Consider the following 16,010-nt stretch of genomic DNA (forward strand, 5'->3'; position numbering starts at 1 on the left):
AGCAAATCCATAATCTTGGAAAGCCAGTAAGTGCATTTCATTGACTTTTATAGCATTGTGACAAAGACATCAACTGTTGTCCTTCTCTGGTCATTCCAGCATAGCAACATGGTAGTAACCACAAAATGGCAGCGTGGGACAATAAGATGTGAAATGTTTTAATCTAATTCAAAATGAAACCAAAGGTAAAAATAAATAACACCTAACTGAGGTGCAAAATATATAAAAAAGTGTAATGATGAACCTAAGAAACGTTTTGCATCCCAGTGCCCCAATGCTTATTTAAACGATCAAGTGTGCATGTAGCTAATATCCTACATGCCAGTTCTTTTAATATTTTGTTTAGACTCCAAACCTCTTCAATATTTTAGTGCATTTGGAGTCATTATGTTTCTGTTAATGAATGAGGTCCAGAAACTGCCAATGGTGACTTACCTGCCTTTAACCAAATTTGAATCCCTCCAAACACCTTCCCATGAGAACAAGAGAATTTAAACAGATGCTGTCTGATTTCCCTCTGGCCCTAGATGTTCAGATTTGTCTGTGAATCACATAGTTCTCTATTGACTGCCTGCTCATATTATAATTATTGGAAATTTTACTAACATTGTGAACTGTGTGGCCAGCTGTGTGTTTATTGGTCCACATTATATTTAATATGACAGCCTTGACTCCTAGAATTTTGACTGAAATTGGTGTCTCACAAAACCCCACTTATTCCTGGCATCAACTTGGCAGACTGTCACCATTTATAAATAATAAACAAGACCAATATAAAACATGAATCCATTACAGGTAAAGCATCTGTTTATAAAAGCAATATAATATAAACTGTAATAAAAAATACAATTATTGTACATGTAATATAGCAATATAAAGTAGGGCTATACCAGTGACAGATTTTGATTACTCAGTTAACCTTGTGTAGAAAACATCACTTAAACTGGTGGAAGGGCATTTTTTTGTGTTATGCTTTTATATGTGTTTTTCACACTTGAAAAATTATATGATGTACTCTACTCCAGATATTTCAAAGAAAATTATCTTACCCAACAAGTTTCCTTGAAGAATAAGATTATCGAATTTTACCTGTTTCATTTGGACAGACAGACATTACAACGACAGTAGATGGATGCTTTATGCATCTTATGCAATGTGAGAAGAATGAATCTCCAGACATTATAAAGGTTTGGGGCAGCCACCCGTATATTATATCCCGGCTGCAAAAGTTCTGAAATTATTGAAGAGATGTTCACAAATCCAAAACAGAACTGAATACTTGGAGGTAAGATGGCGGTTTTAAGGGTTGGGGAAAGAAATGAAGTGAAGTGACGTCATCAGAGGCAACGGAGCCGGAAGTGACGTCATCAGAGGTGCCAGAGTTGGAAAAGACATCATCAGAGGTCCTGGGACCTGGCGAGATTTCCCGGGAATGGTCTGCAAGAAACTGAGAGAGACAGTCAGCACACTCTGCCACCCCCTGGTCTGGTGTAGTATTACATTTACTCAGGCCCTTTAGGTGTCTCCTACATGCACGTGTGTGACAGCACGTGCACCTAAAAGCCATGAGTTGATTTTTTTTCTTTGTCATAGGGGTGTGTCACCATGGCTTCCCAGTTAACCAACAACTAGTAAGGGCCTAATTTAATGTAAAATATTCAATAGTAGAAAGTAAAAAGAAAACACCCTGTAAAGCCCATATCTCTTTATACAACTTTTCCAACGATTTTCAATCTTAGCTTTCATTTACACAGTCTTAGCCAGTCAGTGGCAGTTGGTGGTGTGCTCCAATGAAGCTGCTCGTCTAATGTGACATACCTAACTACTGAGACCAACTAGTCAGCGACTGGCTAGGCTAAAAATCAAACATATTTGATTTTCACTTTGGTCACAGGGGCAGGCTCTTTGCGTGTGATAGTTGAAAACGAAAAAGTGTTTAGTAGGTAGTACAGTGCATAGAATGTAGTGATGAGGAGGCTGAATGCACCATTGCTATTAACTCTTTACAAAGTACCGGTACAGCACTGTTCAGCATGTGGGCTGTGGATCTCACAAACAGATGAGAAGTTTGTCTGTTTGATGTCTGTTATTTTACATACCATAACATAATGTAAAAAAGAAATAAAGGACAGAGATTGCCACTGAACTCGCTGCAGCTGTTAACACTTCGTTCCATCAGGCAGCATGCTATTGGCTTACAGAAAAAGTGGCGAGCACAACTGTGCTGGAAGATCAGCTGTCAGTCAGTAAATATGACATGGGCTGCGATTTTCATTCATGGCATTTGACATGGTGCAGTGATGAGATCAACAGGTGCAACTGGCAAATATGACACGATAAAAAGTTACGTAAAGGCATAAGGCCTACGCGGCACACTATAGGACTAAAATTCAGATAGGAAAATCATATGAGTGTATGAATAACATGATCACATACACAAAGTCATGCGGCATGGTTTTTTCAGTACATAAGAGTGTCATTTGTTACAGCATACTCACATTAATATTGGATGTACCTCTCTGTGCTGTAATATAGACCTGCACTCTGACATTCAAATGATCATACAGATACAAATGTCTTTCTGTGTAATATCAGTTCATGCCCTTTCAGCCTGTAGGCAGAACTGTTCAAAGTTCATTGCTGGTGGCTGCGGATGACATGCCGTAGAATCACATCCCATACTTGCTCGAACGGGGAGAGATCCGGTGATTGTGCTGGACAGAATATGGGTGGGTGTTATCTTGGTTGAAGAACACTTCTCCCCCTTCATGCAACAACAATCAGGACTTGCTGAATGATGTCTCTGACACATGTAATGCTGGTCAGTATTTCCCCAACAAACACCAGGCATAAAAGAGCACTGTAGCTGACAGCACCCCATATTATAACATTTTGCTTTGGTTCTCTCTGTTTCAGCTGTATATACAATGGGCACAGTCACTCATTATCCATCACTCATTTCCAGGCACAATCTGCTTTTATCACTAAGGACATGCTGAAATTCCTTCTTCTGGTTAGCCCATTCAAGGCACCAGTGCAGGCTTGCATGGATAAATGACGAGTGACCATATACCTACTTTAAGAAGACAATTGCATATAATACAAGTTTGTGCACTTCTGGTGCAAAAGTGATTGTCTCATATGGTCTGTACCTCTTCCCATCTTAATGCACCAGCCTTGATGTCTGGGTTGTCCAGAAGCATGGCAGCATTGATGCACTGCGGTACCTTCTATCCAATGGAAGGACTATCCCACTCTAAGCACACTATGTGACCCCATTAATTGCACAAACTGTGCAGGATGACCTAGTGCACATAAACACTTCACAGAGTAGTATGCAAGCTGTGGTAACACAAATGATTATTTCCATAACAATGTGAGCATCACCTATTCACGGCATTGGTGTGACCTTTGCTGTACTTTGTATTGTTACAGTGTGTTCTTGAGACTTTAATAACCCCGTCTTTCCCATATTGTGATACTGAACTACACACTGGAGTGATTCTGGATCTTATTACCATTTTGCAGTAATATTGCAAGTCCATTGGCCAGTTCATGCAAGCATATTTTTTTTTATTGTTACATGAATGTATCTCTGCACAATATAATCAATTTGTAGGAGTCTTTTGGAGCACTTAGCAATTGGCATAACTGATTGTCATATCAGGGTTATTGGTGGGGGCACGTCACTTTACTAGGTAGAGCGATGAGTGCTGTGAAACTCAGGAACTATGATTATGGAATTGCAGCATCTGTAAAGTGCAACATTTTTTTGTCAGTTTGTATTGATAGGTTGGGGGAGTGTTGCCTATTGAGTTAGCTCAGCCAGCTGTTTGGAGCCATTATGTGACTAATGATTTCCTATTATTAAATGAAGGTCCATAAGCTATTGAGAAAATCATATAAAGGAAAGCATCTGAATTGACATTGTGATTAAAGAGTTATATAAAAGTTTTCATGGTTTCTTTAACCATAGCTCATCTTACACTTTCTAGATCATTCCCTATTAATCACAGTTTTTCTATTCTCATTTATTTGTACTTGATCAGTTGGGTTCAGTGCCAGCGATGGATTTTTTTACAAGAAATGCTGTAAGGGAATATGTACCTTCCCTAACAAATGTTAGAAAGGTGTTCTCCATGCAACGAACCATACCCACTTGGAATACATTACCAAGTAGGGTTGTTGAGAGGAGGACTTCAGAGACTTTCAAACTCAACTTGATTTTATTTGGAGAAACTTGGTGATTGGGATTTATTAGTTATTCTAATGATTTAAGTTAGAGTTTCCAGGTAACTAAGTCTGTGGGATGTGGCATTAACCCAGGAGTACCCAGCTTATTCTGTTACACTGTAATTGTACATTACTAATCTGTAATAACATTTACTTGATTGTAATTAGTTTGTCATTAATTTAAAAATTCATTGTGAATTGTAAATGATACTAAGCATAGTACATTTTTAAAAGGTGAATTGTGAAGAATGTTTAGAATCTGTGAATACTGTTTTAAACTACATTTTTACGTGTAATTGTGACATGGTACTAGTAGCTATAGGTACTGTATACATTGTTAATATAGGGTATCTACATTCATGATATTTAATATATCATACTTTACTTTTCAGGCCAAAACTAAGCCATTAGGATCTTTTCTGACCCACTTTTCCCACTCTCATGATCATGAGTTAACTTTTAAAGTCATTAATGCTATGTTCAAATGCGTCTACGTTAACGTTAGTTGTTTTTGGACTGTTGGAGTATGATTACTAATCTTTTCGTTCATCTTTGTGTTTCATATTTGTATTGAGGATTATTTATATGAGTTTGAACTTCACCAAATCCACTTCCATTCAATTGATGTTGTTTTGTCAAAAATGTTTGTCTAATTTTTACAAATTTTTAACTAAACTTTAATGTCAGAAGAAAGTAACTATGCTATATTCTTGATAATTTTAACTAATGTGTGGGATTTACTTTCAGGAATTGATCATTTAGAAATTGTATGTATATCTTCTGTGTCCCATGCACAATTTAATATAATTGAAGTGCTTCTTATTTCCAGGGTTCCTTATTGGTGGTGATGTTTTACGGTTATTACATGGGCATATGGATGAATGCTTGACCGTGCCTTCAGGGGAGCATGGGGAAGATCAGCGAAGGTGAGAGTATTTAGAGTAAGGACATGATTAAAGACATGTCATTCTCAAATCAAATTAAACGTACAGTATTTTTAAATAGTGTGCATAAAATTAATCCCATAGCACTGTACACATTTGAAAATGCAACATGATTAAAGAAAAATTTAATAATTTTCAATAAAAACACGAATCACTTTGTAGTATGTAAATACGTATATCATTGTACATACTGTATTATTTAATAATATACTCCGCTTTAACACTAGTATCATCGTCATCCTCATCACTGATTTAACAGCCATTTTCAGTTTTACCCAGGTTAGATGGTTGCCCTGAAACTTCTTTCCTCTGTTGTCCATGGTACTCTGCATCCTTTGAATTGACATTCATTCTTTTCACATCATTCATCACTACCTCCAAAAACATCATCTTCGGCTTCCCTTTCGTCCTTATTATCTCCAACCTCCATTTTGATGCACCTCTTCAACCAACCAGCCTCTGCCTTTTCATCCATGAGCCCAACCCACTTTACTCACTTTCTCCTCACCAACTCACCAATACCTATTGTTTTCACCCCAAGTTTTTCTTTCAATTTAACATTTTTATACTCTAACACTCCACATATCCATCTGATCATTCTCTTCTCTTTTCTTTCCACTATAAGCAGCCACTTCTCAATCCCACAGAGCTTTTTATAAACCTCAATGCCAGAGAGACTCCTTTAAAAGTTAAAATGGGGGACAACTCCAAAGCACCTCTTACTCCCACTACCTTGCCTATACCTCTGTCTGCAACCAACATGTCCACTAAGATTCATAACTTCTCTACTTTCTCTAAAACAATTTCATTGCTGATACGTAAATTTATAGTACTACTTTAGCATTTTGAATCCCTCTCATACTTTCTGCAAGTAAAGATTCCATTCACTACCTATAGATTACCCTTCACAACGCTACATCTTTTGTGTATCCACTTCCAACAACAAATGCATTATATTTACCTTGAAGGCCGGCACTTCCAAACAAGTATTCCAGTTCAATGTCTTCTCCTTCAGTTCTGCTTCACCCTTTCCAATCAATACAAGATCTTGAGCATGCAAGTGTTATCATGACAATCTTTTAAAAACTTTCTTTATTGCCTCCTCAGTCACTGTCATAAAAATGAATGGGTTCAGAATGAATCCCTGGTGCAACCCCACCTTCACCTCAAAACTCTTACTATCCCCATGAGCTGTCCTGACATCCATTTGTGTGTCCTCATACAATGACATCACTGCAGATGCAGTTCAGAAGAGGCAAACACCTGCAGTCAAATCTAATTTCAGTAGCACATCATTAAGCATTCCAATGTATGAGTCGCATCTGTGTCAGTTACATAAATCAGTAATATATTTTTTATTCCCCTGCCTAATCCAATATATAAAGATGTTTTGCAAAGACCTGTCATGCTTATTTTAGAATAGCATCAATCAATTCTTGTCAATTTCTCAAAAATTCTAAAACTGTTTTTCACATGAGAATTTTTCTCCAATTTTAGTCAATGTAGGACAACATTTTCCCTTTTAGTTGACATGGCAGTACCCTAGCTGAAACCTAACAACTGATATATGTCAGATATGCTTGAATTTATGTTAGGCCTGAGTTTTCAGTCCTTGTTAAACAACAACAAAGAAAGTGCTGGGCGTGTATCATTCTCACGTTGATTGATCATCCTCTTAGACACAGCTGACAACATTGCTGTTGTGAAATTCCTGTAATTTTCAATTGGGTCACAGGTAATCCTCTCTGTTAATAGTCATGCATTGTAATAAGGTACAAAAGTCCTTCATGAAATATAGAAAAGAATAGATGAACAAATTGCTGGCTAAAAAAATCATCTTTGCCAATTTGGCAATTCTTTGGCTTCAAAGTAAATGGGAGTGGGGAGCCCGGCCGGGACGCCCAGGAGGACGTGAGGAGGGCTTGTGCCTCCTCCAGACCGCGAGGCGTCCGTCCTGGTTCTGTTGGGGGCCACGGGTTGAGGGCATGGAAGCCCTTCCCTGTAGGGGCCCGTGGTCACCGCCAGGCGGCGCCCCGATGCCGGTTTATCCCGTGCAGTTGCCGGTCGGGGCAGGAGCCCGGCCGGGACGCCCTGGAGGACCGGAGGAGGCGAGTGCCTCCTCCAGACGGAGTGGGGCGTCCGTCCTGGTTAGGCAGGGGCTTGGTACAGGGCTTTGAAGCCCAGCCCTGTAGGGACCCGTGGCCACCGCCAGGCGGCGCCCCGGTGCCTAATTATCCCGGGAGCCCGGCACTTCCGCCACACCAGGAAGTGCCGGGGGGAAGACTTTGTGTGGCACCCGGAGAGCTGCCAGGAAGACAGCCGACACTTCCGCCACGCTTGGGCGTGGCTAGAGGCGGAAGCACCTGGGGCTCATCCGGGGCATTATTTAAGGGGCCGCCTCCCTCCAGTGATTGGTGGAAGTCGGGTGGAAGTGGACTGAGCAAGAGGAAGGACTGGAGGCGGCCAGGAAGGCACAAGAGACTGTGGGCCTGGACTTGGGGAAATCGGTGCGAGGAGGCACTGGGGGTGCACGTGAGCACGTATTGTAAATAATATAGTGTAAATAAAAAGTGTGTTGGGTGAAACAATGTTGTCCGTCTGTCTGTGCCGGGGCCAGGCTTCACAAGCTTTAACCAAATTTATTTTTTGATGAAGCTGGAAGGTTGTAGTTGTTGTGGGATACAGCCTGGATGTTTTACACCACACACGTTTATTTACACTTATTATGTACAAATTAAAGTGCACAAACCCAGTGCCGCAGCACCAATCACCCCTCAAGTCCAGGCCTTCTCACAATGCCTCTTCTGGTCTCTGGTCCGCCTCCACTCCTCTCCGCCAAGACTCTTGTCCACTTCCACCCGAGTCCAGCCATCGAATGGAGGGAGGCGGCTCCTTTTAACCACACCCGGACAAGCTCCAGGTGTTTCCTGACACTCCTTCGACGACACTCCCCTGTGTGGCGGAAGTGCCGGCTGCGCACCCGGAAGCACTCCGGGTGTCCTGTTCCTCTTCCAGGGCTCTCTAGGCATTGGGGCGCACCCTGGCGGTGACCACGGGCCCCTCCAGGGTTAAGCTTCCAAGCTCTCTACCCGTGGTCCCCAAAGCAACCAGGGCAGTCGCCCCCTCATGATCTGGATCTTATTTGTGTGTATAAGTTGCACTGTAATGCTGAGAAAACTCCCATTTCCCATTGAAGCCACCATTTCATAGAGTCACTTTCCCTGTTGCAGACTGATCTACATATCCTTAAGGGCCTTACTGATAGATTGAATATTCCAAAAAGATTGGATAAGGTATAAAAACTAGCGCCAATGGCAAGATACCATAACACCACTGCATGTTGCTTTTTCACATGTATATGTTTTCTTTTAACCAGAAGCTCCAGTCATTTGCAAATATAGAAAAATGCGTCGTGATGCTTATGGAGATTAGATAGACAGTCGCGTTTAATGGATAATCCAAGTACAATTTAATCCGACCAATCTTAACTCTGTTCATGCATCCAGGCTGACTGCAGCACATTTGTGGCTTTCATGAGAGCTGTAATAATTGGCATGTTATGGAACATACTGTACCTCTGTTGTTTTCTCTCAATAATATGTTTTACAAATCTCTGGTGCACCCACCATGTTGAATTTCACAACAAAGTTCCACAAAGTTGTCAGATTGCTAATTTGAATTTTGTGAGGGCTACAAGTCTACTTGCTAAAGATGCATTTAAAGTATAGCCTGTCTATATACAACTGAGATGCAGGTACCTTGAGTAAACTGGGTATTTAGGACGTGGTTAATTTCACAGTTCAAATCAACGTCAAAGTAATGTCCATTTGGTAGATTGCCGATGATATCATCCATTGCCAGAAGTCTACTAAGTGCTGAATAATTTTTAAATGTAAAGACAAATGACAATATTTGTCTTTCCAACAGGGTTGTTCTGTTTTCCCAATATTAGAGGTCAGTTTCAGAGCCCTGAAGAAAGTCAAATGTGTGTCTGGTTTAGCGATAGTATTATTGCTGTTATTTGCAGGAATATTACACAGTTTCATTACTAGTACATGCCAGCAGATGCTGCATAAGCCTAAGTAACCCACAATGTAAATTTAAATAGGAAAAACTAGGTTGTGTGCTGGAATGATATACAGTAGTTTTTTTTTTTTTTTACATTAGTTTTTTACAGATTCTGAAAAGTTCTGAATATCACATGTTAATATCACTCATATTGCTTTAAAGTTAAATTAAGAAAGAAATAATGACAAGTACCAAATTAGTAGAACTGGATGTTTATTAAAGTACTTTTTCTTGTTTTAACTGCCAGCTACAGTATATATTTAGACGACTATAGTGAAACTGTTACGATGAAATTTTATGCAAATTTTTGTTTTTTTTATGAAAAAAAAAACTCTTAGCAAAGCTAAGAATTTGTATCAATGTGTAAATAACTGCTATTTGATTCATATATAACATTTGTTTGTAGCTGTAGTAGTTAAGTTCTTGCCAGTAGTTCTTGCTTGTCCATGGGAATGGCAAAAGGCATAGAGGGAAGATGGCATAGTGCAATTTTTAGAATCAGTATACTTTGTCTAGCTGCTTCTTAGCCTTAGCAGAGACTCGAGAGAGTATTATACTTTATAAAATGGTGATTCAGAAATTCTTTATACATCTTTAGAAAAGGTGCATTGCCTCCAGTGATATTCTAAGCGTCTTTCCACTTTTACTGTCTTACAGATCAGTCCATTATGAAGGTGGAGCAGTAGCCATCCATGCAAGATCATTGTGGAGACTGGAAACTCTACGAGTTGCGTAAGTTCTAGTGCTAATTAAGTTTTTTTTTTTTTTTGGACCCAGTTAACAAAGACGGATTTGTTAAAGATGATGACAAAACAAAGAATAACTCAAGATATGACTGGGAAGCAAGACGTGCTAGGATCAAAAACCAGGAAATAAAGCAACTCAAATCTTTAAAACCAAAACAAAACACAAGTATCAAGGACAAAGTCAAAGTTGAAGGGTTGGTGCCAAAAAAGGATTAAATAACAAAGAGGCATGAGAAAATCATTTAGGGATTCATCCATTCAAACTTGTCTAAATTGACTTTATTACCGTTTTCTGTAATTGACCCTGAGGTCAAGACAACTAAGCCACTCCTGTAATTCACTAAAACAACTAATTAAAGACAACATTGGAGAAACTTCATTTGGTCTAAAAGAAAGGTATAACTGGGTGCCATCTGCGTACAAGTGAAAATTAACATTATGTTTTCTAATGATAGATCCCAGTGGAATCATGTAAAGTGAAAACAGTAAAGGTCCCAGTACTGAGCCTTGTGGGACACCATATCTCACTTCTGTGTATAATGATGGAGTACTGTCAGCACATTTATGTACGTACTGTAATCGATTTCATAAATAAGAACTAAACCAGACAAGAACATTGCGTGTAAGCTCAACATCATTTTCCAGCCTATGTAGTAGCATGGATGGTGAAAAAATGCTGCACTTAGGTCTAACAATATAATTATAGTGGAGTTTCTTTCATCAGAGCATATCAATTATTCCAAGGCCTCCTCCTCGACCAGAATCCCTAGATTTATGATAAAATGTGTATCCATCTGGTGACACCTAAACTAAGGGAAGCGTGTCAGATTTACTAAGCCAGGTTTTAGTGAGAACACACAGATCAGGTTTTGTACTTAATATAATATCATTTACCAAAACAGCTTTACTTCCAAGAGAGTAAATGTTTAATAAGCAGCATTTAAAACTGCATAGTTGTTTCTGAACTGGTGATCTATTATTTGTTTTAATTTGAACTACTATTACAGGTGCCTTGGTAAAGGTTTGTTTTATCTCTTGGTCTAATTTAATTACGCACCTTATTTTTTGGTTATCAAGTAATTTAAGGTTTGACTAAATTTATAGGATGCCCCACAACAGGGATTATGGGTAACAGCTACAGGATAGTAACAAGTGGAATAAACAACAGCTTGTGATTTAAGATTACCAGACTGCGACCTTGATGGTGCTCTAATCAGTCAGCCAGGCAGTTTTGCTGCCATATTTTGGGATAATACAAAAGATCTCCTTCAATTAGAATGTAGATCATCTCTTGAAATATCCAGGCCTTTCCCAAAAATCATCCCAATTGCTTACAATTGCTTTTATTTGCACACCAGGTTTTTAGCCAGCAGTGAAGGGGGTGTAATCTGCTATAAATCACATCCCCTCTACATAATCTTGGTAAAGGGCCAGATACAGTTAAATTCCAACATCTTCTTTTAGCTTTGATGCATGAGAGATGAAGTTCCTCTTTAATACCTCAGTGCCGACATGCAGCAACAAGGTAGATACTTCATCGCCTGCAACATGATCCAAATGAACCTCTATGTCAGAATTCTTCATCCCGGGAGGCATTTAACATTAACTACTGGTTTAACATAGTATGGAATTCAAATATTATGCACTATGGAATCACCAATTATGAGCACTTTATTGTTCTCAGGATCCACAGGCATGCTGGAAACTGCTGAGAATCTGTTCTGGGTCCGAAATGGTGCCTTGAAGGCTATAAGCTTTCACCACCTGCTGGGTGTTTAACTTTGACTTCCAACTCACGGTTATTTCTCCTCATTGGATGTTAGTTTTACTCCAGTTGTACTTACCTGAGGATCTGATTAGTTTCCTGCTAATTTTTTTTTCTTTCTGGTGTTTGTGAAAAGCTACATGCGAATGCGAGACGCTGATGCTCTGTGCTTCTGCTCACTGCTACTCTGTGCTTTCCAGTATATATAAAATGCATTTTATATATATTATATATATTTTTTTTGGTCACACTCTCAATGTTTTATGTTATCCTACCCCAAACTCACAATCACCATGCTGTGTGTCTAGAGGTTGTTGAATTTAATGCTGGATAGGCTCTGGATACATTGAATTGAATTAAGATTGACATTGTATACAAGCGGATTATATTTACTTACAAATATTTACAATTTATTGTAAGTGAATTTATTATGATTATTTTTTATAAATTGCTTTCTGTTTAGAAATATTTAAACTCAATTAATTGGCAGTTATTAAAAGATTCACGACTTACTATTTCTGATACAGCAGTTCATACATTTTCAGTACATAAAATAATCTACCAGTCTTTCAAATACTCTCTTACCTTCATTCCATCTGCTATTGGTGGACTGGAAGTACTGAGACTTTAGCTTGATTTATATGTAAACAAAAGGTATCTCCTCCTTTCAGAAAGAATAAGACAGAGTAAGAGAATAGACAGTGAAAGTGGCTTAGACAAACATACTAATAAGGGTCAAGTTAAAGTACATACCTATTTTCAGTATTAACTTCACTTGTATAAAAATTGATTCAAAGCATATTCATGTGAAAAAGTAATACACTTACTTTCCTAGGAAAACTAATACTAAAACACACTAGCAATATCATTACAATATGTATCAATAATCAGCCATCTTTGGTGCCAACATATTTAAAATTGTCATTGGTCTAAAAACACTGTATTGGCTGGGCACTAATTACATTCAAAGTCTGAAATGTATTAGTGAGAAGAGCATCATACAGACAAAAAGTAATATTGTGTCTGATAAATCTATTCATATGCTGAGAAATTGTTTGGCTTACATATAAGTATCTAGTGCATGATTCAGCAGTTGGGAGTAGCAGAATGTTAAGTGATTTGTTCTAGGGTTCAATAAAGCAAAAGGCGCGTGATATGTGGCCTAACTCCTTATCCTCTTAACTCATGTTTCCTGCCCAAGGAAGTGCAAGATGTTGCTTAGTGAACTTTAAATTGGGTAGATGTACTATGCACATGTTTTTAATGAGAAGACTTTTGTTTTATTTATACTGTATATTTGTATTAAAAAGTTGAGTAATGTGCTAAAACCTCCCAATTTTTCTCATTTTAAAGAATGACATACATATGTTTACATATCCAGTGCACTGTTGAAAATGTTTTGGTGGTTTTTTTTTTTGTGTGTTTGCTTTTCAGATGGAGTGGCAGTCATATACGATGGGGACAACCCTTTAGACTGCGACATGTCACAACTGGAAAGTATCTAAGTCTGACTGAAGACAAAGGTCTTCTGCTTATGGACAAAGAAAAAGCAGATGTGAAATCCACTGCATTCTGTTTTCGGTCTTCCAAGGTGAGCACTTATAAAACAATGTATTTACTACACGTTTTATACATCTTATGTTATCTACTATTATATCACAGTGATTGATTTTCTTCCCATATTTTATGTGAATGAGGAGACATAGAGAAATATTCAGGTGCATATTAAGTCAGTTCTGTCTGACTATTTTATTTGAATTCTTTTTCACTTGTTACTTCCCTACCTAATCGTTCGAGATGTTAGATGTGGGAGGAGGGGGATGACTAGAATTCACTATAAAATATTAGGTAGTCTGAAAGACTATTAGGATGAAAAATGTCTACTTTAGAATTTGATCATAAATAGGATACTGTACTACTTCCAGTTTGTTTTATGACTCCAGCATTGTTTTGGGTACCCTGAAGAGTATTTAACCCTTCAGCATGCCTCCTGGAAGAAAAGAAATCAGAACAATGATAAGAACTAATTTTAATGAAAATATCATGTTGCAAAATACCAGGCAATCCCCACTCCTATTAATTGTGCAGAAAAAAGTCTTACTGGCTTTGTATGTGTACTTAAATAAATAAAGAGACATGTCAGTTAACTGAATTAGTTTGTTTTAATAGCACACCTAGCTAACAGTAAAATAATTTACATGGGTTAGATAACCAGCTGTGTGAGGCAGTAGTGTGCTTCTGACAATGGCAATGAATTTTGCAAGCAGACGATAGTGTTTTAGGTGTTTTAAATCAGTAAACACTGAAGACAAAAACCTCCTTGGGAGAAGCTGTCTTGTTGGATGAAGTGACAGGCAAACAGCTGAAATTTTAAAAGTGTCAATGCAGCTCAGCAATGTTTATTAATAACTTTGAAACTAGGAGACAAGCTATTTCTGTAAGGTAAAATGATAGAAATATCACATAACTGCACAGATTATGTCTTGAGCACGTTCTTTTCCTGCTTATATTCAGTATTAGCACTATTTCAGTTTCTATAACTAATCCACAACAGAGCACCACCAACATTAGTGTACTAGAGAATTTTTTGCAGAGAGCAGCATTTTCAAAGTTGGGATGAAGACCTACAGGAACATCACCAAATGCAAGGCTAAAAAATGCATGAGTTACTAAAAAAAGTTTTTCTTCGGGATGTTTGTAATTCCTATCTGACCACAGGAGACAACACACAGGTTAGATTCCTCTTGATGTGTGTTTAAAATTATGCAGGCAGCACACAGCACCAAAGCATCTTGTCAATTTTACAAATGTATGCAGTTTAAAGATTCTATGTGTAATCAACAAACGGTACTTTATTATTACCATCAATTTTATTAGATGGCTAACAAGATTATAAACTAAGCATTTTTGATGCTGAAGGAAGTAACATTACACCTACCAGTGGTTATAGCACATCAGTACTCCTGAATCTGTAGCAGCAGTACTAGAATAGTGTCTAAGCCAAAGAATTAAATCCAAGTAAAGGTTACTGTTTCATAGTTAGCACTAGTTCAAGTACTAGTTCAAAGGAATTCATAAATGAACAATGTAATATGCAAATGTCCTGCACCGCTTTTCTTTGTTCCATCACGTCAGTCACCCCTTTCACAGGTTATCCTCTCTAGTCCTCATTCCATCAAAGTTTTTGATCATTTTATGGTGGTTCAGGACTGCCTTATTCCAAGCAGTTCCTCACAACAGATGTTTTTTTTTTCTTTCAAAAATAAGCTGACAGTTTTTCACTATTCCAGTAGCTTCCATATTGTTGTTCTCTAGTGCTGCCTGGGAGGAGAGCCATGGAAATCCGACAAAACTGATTTTTAAAAAGGGCCTTTTAAATCAGGGTCTCTTCTCCCAGGTATCATGATTGAAATATAAAGCATGAAGTTTTATTGTTTTCATTTTAAGGTTTTTTTGTTTCTTATCAACCAAAAAAAATAAGTAATGGATGCCTCATTTATACTCCAGCGTCTATCAACTCAAATGCGAACAGAGCTAAGCAAGTGATTCTTGTCTTCCTAGCCACTGCTCAGTATAATGGGCTTAATGCATGTTTTGCTGTTTGCTACAACATATACAGTATGTTAATACATCTAAATGTTATTTGTTTAGGAAAAGCTAGATTCAGGAATAAAGAAAGAAGTTGATGGAATGGGTGTTCCAGAGATAAAGTATGGTGATTCAGTATGCTATATTCAGCATGTGGAAACTTGTCTGTGGCTCAGTTATCAGTCTGTTGATGCAAAATCCGCACGGATGGGAGCTATTCAACGCAAGGTAAAATATTTTGGATTCTCTATCATATTGAGATGTATAAAATGTAAGTTGCATTACTATTTCCTGTCAGCTACTAACAGAAATGATGCACGTGTTTTGGTATCTGAGCAGCCCAATGAACCTATATTTCATTTCTGGTATACAACACACATATAACACCCAATATGTCTGGACATTACATTGTCAATTCTTTTGTGCTTGTCTCGTCACCATCTTTTAGAAGATGATTTTCTAATAGCAGAAACCAATTCTGTATAAATGAAAATTATCTTAAGTATGTCGTAAATTGCATCTTTCACATCACACTAACTAAATGCATTTTAGGTGGTGAGTACACATATCCATCACATTTCAAAGGAACTAACTGCTTGGTAGAGACTGGAAAGGTTTCCATGTACTTTGTATTTCAGATTGAAACACACACATTTGATTATCATT

At 38.0% G+C, this 16,010-nt stretch overlaps 1 protein-coding gene across 3 annotated transcripts in view; it reads left to right on the plus strand.

Moving 5' to 3' along the window:
- The window catches only part of ryr2a (ryanodine receptor 2a (cardiac)), a 612,010-nt gene that overhangs the window by 310,569 nt on the left and 285,431 nt on the right, over nt 1-16,010 (plus strand). For all 3 annotated transcript variants that reach the window (XM_039738686.1, XM_039738687.1, XM_039738688.1), the window contains exons 9-12: nt 5,063-5,159; nt 9,903-9,977; nt 13,191-13,347; nt 15,408-15,572. In XM_039738686.1, coding sequence (XP_039594620.1) covers nt 5,063-5,159; nt 9,903-9,977; nt 13,191-13,347; nt 15,408-15,572 — 494 coding nt within the window. The remainder of the gene's footprint in view (nt 1-5,062; nt 5,160-9,902; nt 9,978-13,190; nt 13,348-15,407; nt 15,573-16,010) is intronic.

This window comes from Polypterus senegalus, chromosome 16 (genome assembly GCF_016835505.1).
Source record: "Polypterus senegalus isolate Bchr_013 chromosome 16, ASM1683550v1, whole genome shotgun sequence".
NCBI classification, from domain to species: domain Eukaryota; kingdom Metazoa; phylum Chordata; class Cladistia; order Polypteriformes; family Polypteridae; genus Polypterus; species Polypterus senegalus.